General features: G+C 43.9%; 1 protein-coding gene across 1 annotated transcript; it reads right to left on the bottom strand.

The window, feature by feature from the left end:
* Nucleotides 1-519: 519 nt before the first annotated feature.
* LOC132827879 (zinc finger protein 250-like) lies at nt 520-3,997 on the bottom strand. The gene is made up of 2 exons (XM_060844642.1): nt 3,768-3,997; nt 520-1,632 (listed from the first exon to the last, which is right to left on the bottom strand). The coding sequence occupies exon 2, from the start codon at nt 1,571-1,573 to the stop codon at nt 617-619; it is 957 nt and encodes a 318-aa protein (XP_060700625.1). The 5' UTR covers nt 1,574-1,632; nt 3,768-3,997; the 3' UTR covers nt 520-616.
* Nucleotides 3,998-10,073: the final 6,076 nt, after the last annotated feature.

Consider the following 10,073-nt stretch of genomic DNA (forward strand, 5'->3'; position numbering starts at 1 on the left):
GTTCACGCCTGCCTTCATTGCTCAGAACTTAGATGGGCAGTTGTTGCAAGGATAGAGTGGCATTCAAGAGTTTCTTTATCAAGAAGGGACTAAAGACAGCAGATTTGAAGGTGAAAGGGATGCATGAGAGAGTGTATCATTAAGAATATCAGTGTATGTGGGGACTTGTGAGGTTAATAGTTTATTGGGAGCAGGAGTTGCATTTCTTGGACAAAATGACATGTGACATTTATATCTGGTGGTGAATGCGGAGCAATTTTCTCCAGTTCAATACTGGGAAGACAGAGACCACTGCTGTCATTCCTTCACACCCACTTCTACTTCTCTTCTTGACAACTGTCTTGGAAAAAGACATTCAATCTTTGTGACAAACATGTTTCATTGTTGGAGTGACAATGGAGGAGAGAGAGGAGACGGAGACGGAGAGCAATTCACAAGGAACCTGTGATATAGATAATCAGAAAGGTTCAACCCATTGTGTGGTTAACACACAGCTACTTTATTTTAATTTATTCAGAATATTAACACTCGACTAAACTGTAGTTCATAAATATCAGTAGACGCAAACACCAAGAACATAGTTTTGCCCTAGATGATAATTCACAGTAAAATCCAATCAATATATTTTTTTGTGCACTTGTTGGTGTCTGACCAAGTGGGCTGACTGAGTAAATCCCTTCCCACACTCTGGGCAGATGAATGGTCGTGCTCCTGTGTGAACTCGCTGGTGTGTCTGCAGATTGTATAACTGAGTGAATCCTTTTCCACACTCTGAGCAGGTGAATGGCTTTTCCCCAGTGTGAAGTCGCTGGTGTACAGTGAGGTTATATGATTTCTTGAACCCGATCCCACAGTGTGAGCATCTGAATGGTCTCTCATCAGTGTGAGCACGTTGATGCGACATCAGTTCTCCAGAGCTTTTAAAGCACTTTCCACAGTCCGGACATTTAAAAGGTCGCGCATCACTGTGAACACGTTGATGTGTTATCAGATTCCCTGAACATTTAAAGCACTTACCACAGTCGGAACACTTAAAAGGTCGCGCATCACTGTGAACTCGCTGGTGTGTCAACAAGTTATATAACTGAGAGAATGTCTTCCCACACTCACAGCAGGCGAATGGTTTCTCCCCAGTGTGAACTCGCTGGTGGACAGTGAGGTCAGATGAGTACTTGAACTGAGTGTCACATTGAGAGCATCGGAACGGTCTTTCGTCGGTGTGAACACGTTGATGGGACATCAGTTCTCCAGCACTTTTAAAACACTTCCCACAGTCTGGGCATTTAAAAGGTCTCTCCCCGGTGTGAACTCGCTGGTGTTGTAGCAAGTTGGACAACTGATTGAATCCTTTCCCACACACAGAGCAGGAGAAAGGCCTCTCCCCAGTGTGACTCCGCCGATGCCTTTCCAGGTCAGAGGGGGATGTAAATGCCTTGCCACAATCTCTACATTTCCACGGTTTTTCCCCAGTGTGACTGAGCTTATGTCTTGACAGACCAGATGAATGGTTGAAGCCTCGCCCACACACAGAGCATCTGTATGGTTTCTCCCCATGTATGGTTTTTCCTTCCATATTCAAATTCAATGTATTCAGGTCCTGATGTGACACCTGTTTCCTCCTTTCAATACAGGCTAGTTCATTAAATTAAAACAAAAAAAACTGGAGTGAGACACAATCCAAAAATGAGGCAGTTAGTAAAACTAAGAAGAATAAATCCAGTAATTTGAGGGATGAGGAAAAAAAAAGTCATCATGGAAACTGCTGGATTGTCATGAAAACCCAACTAATTCATTAATGTCCTTCAGAGGAGGAAAATCCCCGCACAGTCTGGACCTAGAGAAGACTCGGGACACCGTGCTAAGAGTGAAACAGAATGAGAGGGTGGCGTTAAAAACAGCATGTCTCATAGGGTGAATCCACCTCTGAAATATTGCCTAAAATTGCATTACCTCAGCTAAACAGGTTTTGAAATGCTGTTACTGTTACTAGACTTCACAATACTGAGTAGTCACAATATGAGACTACTCCCATAGTCTCCCATCTATAAAAACAAAGATAATCCAAAATTTTCCCTTATGCACACTTTGTGCCATTGCAGCACTCCGTGGTAAGCACTGTTGCCTCACAGCACCAGGGACCCGGGTTAGATTCCAGCCTTGGGCGACTGTGTAGCATTTGCACATTCTCCCCCTAGCTGCTCTACTTTCCTCTCTCAGTCCTAAGACACGCAGGCTAGGTGAATTGGCCTTGCTAAATTGCCCATAGTGTGCAGGGACGTGGAGGGTAGGTGCATTAGTCAGGGGAAATAGAGTCATTGAGACATACAGCACAAAGAGAGATTCTTTGGTCCAACTCGTCCATGCCAACCTGATATCCCAACCTAATCTAGACCCACCTGTCAGCACCTGGTCTATATTCCTCCAAATCCTTCCTATTCATATACTCATCTAGATGACTTTTAAACGTTGCAATTGTATTAGCATCCACCACTTCCTCTGGCAGCTCATTTCATACAGATACCACCCTCTGCATGAAAATGTTGCCCCTTAGGTCCCTTTTACATCTTTCCTCTCTCATCCTAAACCTATGCACTCTAGTTCTGGATTCCCCAGCCCAGGGAAGAGACTTTGTCTATTTATCCTATCCATGCCCCTCCTGACTTTATAAACCTCTATAAAGGTCACCCCTCAGCATCCAACACTCAAAGGAAAACAGCCCTAGCCTATTCAACCTCTCCCTATAGCTCAAATCCTCCAATCCTGGCAACATCCTTGTATTTCTTTTCTGAACCTTTCAAGTTTCACAACATCCTCCCAATAGGAAGGAGACCAGAACTGCACGCAATATTCCAACAGTGGCCTAACCAACGTCCTATACAGCCACAACATGACCTCCAACTGCTGTCCTCAATACTCTGACCAATAAAGGAAAGCATACCAAACACCTTCTTCACTATCCTATGTACCTGCAATTCCATTTTCAAGGAGCTATGAACCTGCACTCCAAGGTCTCTTTGTTCAGCAACACTCCCTAGGACCCTATCATTAAATGTATAATTCTTGCTAAGGTTGGCTTTCCCAAAAAGTAGCACCTTGCATTTATCTAAATTAAACTCCATCTATCACTTCTCAGTCCATTCCACTTAACTCTGAAGTAACTTTCCTTGCCGTCCACTGCATCTCCAATTTTGGTGTCATCTGCAAACTTACTAACTATACCTCTGGTGCTCACATTCAAATCATTGATATAAATGACAAAAAAATAGTGGACTCAGCACCAATCCTTGTAGCACTCCACTGATCACAGGCCTCCAGTCTGAAAAACAATCCTCCATCACCACCCTCTATCTTCTACCTTTGATACAGTTCTGGATCCAAATGGGTAGTTCTCCCTGTATAGGGAGTGAGCCTGGGTGGGATACTCTTCAGAGGACTTGTTGAGTCAAATGGCCTTCTTCCACATTATAGGGATTTTAGTTCTATTCTATCATCCTATCACTAACACCACTCTGTCCAGTGGCCTGTTCCAGATTCAGCAAAGTCATTTTATAAATCCACATCTTCATTTTCAACTTCAACATTTCAAAATATTGGAAACATTTTCCAATAAACAGAAAAAAACTTAATAAAAAAACCCAAGAACTGCAGATGCTGTAGATCAGAAGCAAATACAGAAACTGCTGGAAAAGCTCAGCACGTCTGGCAGCATCTGTGAAATCAGAGTTAACATTTCGGGTTTCCTCAAAAGTGTGAGAGATAAAACAAACCTTAATCCTTTCATGGTGAAAGGCGGATGATGTCAAATCCTGATTGAGTGACTGCCTCAGATGATGCTTGTTTTTATGAATTTAGTTTTGCAAATCTATCTAAATTACACCCTGTAAAAGAAGTTTACAAAAGCAAAACCTCACCGTCAATACAAGGTAGAAATTAAAAAGAAAACAGTTGGTTGGTGTGAGTTTGCTCTGTTAAATCTTTGGCCTTCTAATCCCCTATCCCAGTAAGACAGGCGTGCGTCCGACTGCGCATGCTCCCCTATGAAGCCCGCCTCTCACGGACACAGCCCCAATGGCGGCGGTCACATTTTCCGTGTGCTGCAAACGGGACACGAATTCAAGTCTGAGAAGCTATGTCGAGTGTGTATGAAACCCCTTGTCCACTCGATCACCATTTCCCTCCCCTGTTTTTGACCAATTCCTTTAATCCCTTTATTCAGCCACGCATACGCTCAGCCCCGAGAGCATGATCACGCGGTCACAACTATTGGTTGGAGGGTCACAAACCTTCTCTTCCAATTGGTCCAGACAACAGTCAATCACGGAGCCCCCGAGTTTGATTGGTGTTCCTGCAGCCTGGTGACTTGGAGCTGCTGGTGTTCGGCTGGGGCGGGTGGACCAGTTAAACATCGCGCAACACCTATTATAGTCCAACAGGTTTATTTGGAAGCAATAGCTTACGAAGCGCTGCTCCTTCATCAGGTGGTTGTACAGGTTAAGATCATGCTCACAGAATGTATAGCCAAAGGAGTCCACTGTCATGGAAATGTGATACAGTAAACATTTTTAAATTAAAACTTTCGTCTTTTGTAGTGGGATATGCTGGTTTCTGTTCTTTGATATGTAATTCACAGAACTTCTTTTAAATTACATTCTCAAGATAGCTCATCTTTTTAAACAATAGGTGTGAAAACTGTCTGTGTCCCACTGCTATGTCAGACTGTCAAACCCTCTGTAGTTTTACATGGATTTATGCAGTTTCAGAGCAAAATAAAATGTAATTATGCAAAAACAAATTCACCCCATAAGCTTATATGTGTGCACATGTCGGAGTGGTACATTGAGTGTGCATGTGAATGTGTGTGTGTGGGTGTGAGTACACATGATGTGTGTAAGCTTTGTTAAGTGTGTGTGTGATGTATTATGTGTGAGATGGTGCATGTGAGTGAGAGCTTGTGTCTGCATGGGTGTGTGAGTATGTACGAGTGTGTGAGTGTATCGTGCAATGGGATTACCTGTAGTGTGACATGAACCCAAGGTCGGTGGAGACCATTCCCATGGGTACAGAACTTTGCTATCAGCTTCTCTCAGCCACTTTGCTTTATTGGTTGTCCCGAAGTCCGCCTTAGATTTCACACCTATTGTTTAAAAAGCTGAGTTTTCTTGAGGATGTAGTTGGAGGATGGTCACCGGAAGATCCAAGGTCGAATGACCTGGACCGCTGAAGTTTTCCCCGACTGGCATCTCGTGTTTTTGTCTTGACCAAAGTACGGCAATTATAATCTTTACTGTTCTCAGGGGAGTGATTTGCAATTTAACTGTCTAAAATAAAAAAATCGAGCTTTTACTCACCCAGTGCAAGGGTTATTTAATGTCCTGGGGCAGGAATTAGCACCTTATTTGTCCTCAAAAAGAGTTAAGTCCTTTGTTTCCGCAAATCCTTTTAGTATCCACTGGTGCGTTTACTGTCCACAGGACAGGGATTAGATTTTTTACTGTCCCAAGGTTGGGATAACCACCTTTATAGTCCACAGACAAAGGTTAGCACGTTTCCTTTCCACAGGACCAGGTTTAGCAGATTTACTGTCCCCTGACATGAATCAGCATCATTCTGCCCCCAGTGCTGGGATTGGTTTGTTGTTTCTGCAGGAAAATGATTAGCATCTCCACTGTCCACTTAACAGGATTTAACACTTCTATCTCTGGGACTGTCTTTGGAGATGAAGAGAGAAGGTAGTGATAATTAATCCAGTGCAGATCCATGGAGGCGGATTTGGGCTCAGTACGAGACCTGGCAATATCAGCAGTGACTGTATCAGCAAGGTGGGTCTGATGTGGATTTGTCATGATGGAGTGGAGTTTGGGCCTGTGGAGTACCTGGCAGCCTCAGTGGTATCTGCATTGACAAGGTTCAGGGAAGACTCATAGTGGCAAGGGTGTCAGTCAATGCGAGAGGGCACCACAGAGTAACGACTTTCATTCTGGCTGTGGTGTGACAAAGGGGACTACAGGTTTGATCACCAAGCCCATTATGGAGCACTTAACATGAAGAACTGTAAAGTTGAACATTGCGTGGAAAAATATGAAAAAAATGAGAACTTGAGAGGTTATCAAAGTCTCCAGCACGGACACAAATAGGACAGTGTTTGGAAAGGGTTAGCAATCACTGGACAAACAAATACCAATGAGAAGAGGGATGGTTAATACAGGATTGAAGGTGTTATATCTGAATACACAGTACAAAGAAGGCAAATGAGCTTGTGGTGCAGATCGAAATTGGCAGGTATGATGTTGTAGGCGTTACAGAGACATGGCTGCAAGGGAATCAGGATTGGGAGCTGAATACCCAAGAATATACATCCTTTTGAAAGAATAGGCAGGTGGGCAGAGGAGGTGCCTTATTAGTAAGAATTGAAATTAAATGAATAGTAAGAAACAAAGTATGGTCAGATGATGTAGAATCTGGGTAGAATTGAGGAACCGCAAAGGTTAAGAAAAACATAGTTGGAGTTATTATACTGGCCTCATAACAGTAGTCAGGAGCTGGGATTTACCAAGAGATAGAAGAGATGTGTAGGAAAGGCGAAGTTACAGTGATCATGTGGGATTTCAATATTTGGGTGGACTTGGAAGATCAGGTTGATTGTGGATTGCAAGAAAAGGAATCTGTGGACTGTCTACAAGATGGCTTTTTGGAGTTGCTTGTGGTGAAGCCCTCTAGAGAACAGGCAACACTGGATTTAGTGTTGTGCAATGGGACAACCTTGATAAGGAAACCTGAGGAGGCAGTGATCACAATATGATTGATTTGGAGATGCCACGTTGGACTGGGCTGTACAAAGTTACAAATCACACAACACTAGGCTATAGACCAGCAGGTTTAATTGGAAGCACTAGCCTTTGGAGCGCCGCTCCTTCATCGGGTGGTTGATGAAGGATAACCACCTGATGAAGGAACGGCTCTCCGAAGGCTAGTGCCTCCAATTAAACCTATTGAACTATAACCTGGTGTTGTATGATTTGTAATATAATATGATTGAATTTACTCTGCAATTTGAGGGGGAGAAGGTAGAATCATAGGTAACGGTATTACAGTTGAATAAAGGCAACTACAGAGGCATGAGGGAGGAGCATCTTTTCTGTCCTCAGGATAGGAATTAGCCCCTTTATTTGCACCAGACAATGATGAGCATCTTTACTGTCCCGAAGACAGAGATTAGCACCTTTTCTGCCTGTAACGGTAGGAATATCCATCTTTACTAACTTTACGAATTGAATTAGTATTTTTACTTAGGATTACTTAGAATCCCTGCAGTATGGAAACAGGCCATTAGACCCAACAAGTCCACACTGACCCGCTGAAGATTATCCCACCCAGACTCATTCCCCTACCCTTTAACCCTACATTTTCCATGAGTAATGCACCTAATCTGTACATCCCTGAATGCTATGGGCAAATCAGCATGGTCAATTCACCAAATCTGCATATCTTTGGGCTGTGGGAGGAAACCAGACCACCCGGAGGAAACCAACACAGAAATGGGTAGAATGTGCTAACTCCGTGCAGACAGTCACCCAAAGCTGGAATGGAACCTGGGTTCCTGGTGCGATGAGGTAGCAGTGCTAACCAGTGGGTATGTGAGTATGTAGGAGTGTGTGTGTTTGTGAGAGAGTATATTGTGCAGTGGGGTCACCTGTAATGTGACATGAACCCAAGGTCCCGGTTGAGGCTATTCCCATTGGAATCGAACTTGGTTATCAGCTTCTGCTCAGCCACTCTGCGTTGTTGCTTGTCCCGAAGTCCTCCTTGGACGATGGTCACCCGAACGTCCAAGGCCAAATATCCTGGACCGCTGAAGTGTTCCCCACTGGGAGGGAACACCCCTGCCTGGCAATTGTTGTGTGGTGTCCATTCATCCGTTGTTGTTGCGTCTGCTGGGTCTCACCAATGTACCATACCTGCAGCGTATGAGACTCACCGTATATATGGTGGGAAGTGTTCCCACGTGTAATAGAACATAAAAAAGCTCAGAACAGGCCATTTGGCCCATGATGTTGTGCCAAGGATTATTCCTAATCTAAAAAAACCTAACCTACCCACCCCTCAATTCACTGCTGTCCATGTGCATGCCCAGCAGTTGATTAAATATCTCTAATGACTACTTCCACCACCGCCACTGGTAATGCATTCCATGCATTCGCAACTCTCTGTGTAAAGAACCTACCTCTGACGTCTCCTCTATACCTTCCTTCTATCACCTTAAAACTATGACCCTCGTCCCAGTCAATTCTATCCTGGGGAAAAGTCTTTGGCTATCGATTCTGTCCATGCCTCTCAATGTCTTGTATACCTCGATCAGGTCACCTCTCTTCCTCCTTCTCTCCAGAGAGAAAAGTCCGAGATTAGTCAACCTCTCTTTGTAAGACAAGCCTTCCAGTCCAGGCAGCATCCTGGTAGACCTTCATTGCATCCTCTTCAAAGCCTCTGAATCTTTCCTATAATAGAGCGACCAGAACTGGACACAATATTCCAAGTGTAGTCTAACCAGGGTTTTGTAGAGCTGCAGTAAGACCTCGTGGCTCTTAAACTCGATCCCCCTGTTAATGAAACCAAAACACCATATGCTTTATTAACAACCCTATCCATTGGGTGGCAACTTTGAGGGATCTATGCACTTGAACATCAAGATCCCTCCGTTCCTCCACACTGCCAAGAATCCTGTCTTTAATTCTATATTCAGCATTCAAGTTCAACTTTACAAAATGCATCACCTTGCATTTATCCAGTTTGAACTCCATCTGCCATTTCTCAGCCCAGCTCTGCATCCTGTCAATGTTGTGCTGCAGCCTTTTACAGCCCTCAATACTATCAACGGCACCTCCAACCTTTGTGCTATCTGCAAATTTACTAACCCACTCCTCAACCTCTTCATCCAAGTCATTTATAAAAAGTACAAAGAGCAGAGGCCCAAGAACAGGGTCCTGTGGGACACCACTCACCACTACCTCCAGGCAGAATACTTTCCATCTACAACCACTCTCTGCCTTCTGTCAGCCAGCAATTCTGAAACCAGATCTCCCTGTATCCCATACCTCCTGACTTTATGAATGAGCCCACCGTGGGGAACCTTATCAAATGTACCGCATCCACTGCTCGACCTTTGTCGACCTATTTCCTCGCCTCCTCAAAGAACTCAATAAGATTTGTGAGGCCTGACCTACTCCTCACAAAGCCATGCTGACTGCCTTTACTCATGCTATGCTTTTCCAAATAGTCATAATTCCTATCCCTCAGAATTCTTTCCAAAATCTTGCTGACCATAGATGTACAACTGATTGGTCTGTAATTGCCAGGGCTTTCCCTATTATGCTTCTTGAAAAGTGGAACAACATACACCTCCATTGGCGAGTGAGGGAGCAAAGATTTTCACCAACAGTTTAGCAATCTCCTTTCTCGCTTCCCAGAGCAACCTAGGATAAATCTGATCTGGCCTTGGGGACTTATCAATCTTAATGTTTGCCAAAATTTCCAGCACATCAGCTTCATCAATCCTGATCTGTTCAAGCCTATTTCCTCAAAGTTCTCATTCACCACAAAGTCCCTTTCCCTCGTGAAAACCAAAACAAAAAAATCATTTAGTCCTTCCCCTGACTGTTCAGACTCCAGGCACAAGTTCCCTATGTTGTCCCTGATCAGCCCTACCTTCTCCCTGATCATTCTCTTATTCCTCACAAATGAGTAAAATGCCTTTGGGTTCTCCCTAATCCTTTCAGCCAAGTCTTTTTCGTGCCCCTTCCTGGCTCTCCTCAGTCCATTCTGAGCTCCTATAATGCTCTAAAGCTGTACCTGATCCTTACTTTCTCCATCTTATGTCAGCTGCCTTTCTTTTGATGAGAAGCTCCTCTGTTCTCATCATCCAAGGATCCTTAATCTTGCCTGTCTCAGAGGAACAAATTTATGCATCACTCACAACAACTACTCCTTAAACAGTCTCCACGTGTCTATTTCTGTGGAACAATTGCTCGAAATCTGTACCTTCCAACTCCTGTCTGATACCGTTATAATTTCCTTTCCTC

Source organism: Hemiscyllium ocellatum, chromosome 25, assembly GCF_020745735.1.
Source record: "Hemiscyllium ocellatum isolate sHemOce1 chromosome 25, sHemOce1.pat.X.cur, whole genome shotgun sequence".
NCBI lineage: Eukaryota > Metazoa > Chordata > Chondrichthyes > Orectolobiformes > Hemiscylliidae > Hemiscyllium > Hemiscyllium ocellatum.

Bases quoted from the DNA above. Each gene is read 5' to 3' on its own strand.
- LOC132827879 (XM_060844642.1), bottom strand. From the start codon at position 1,573: ATGGAAGGAAAAACCATACATGGGGAGAAACCATACAGATGCTCTGTG.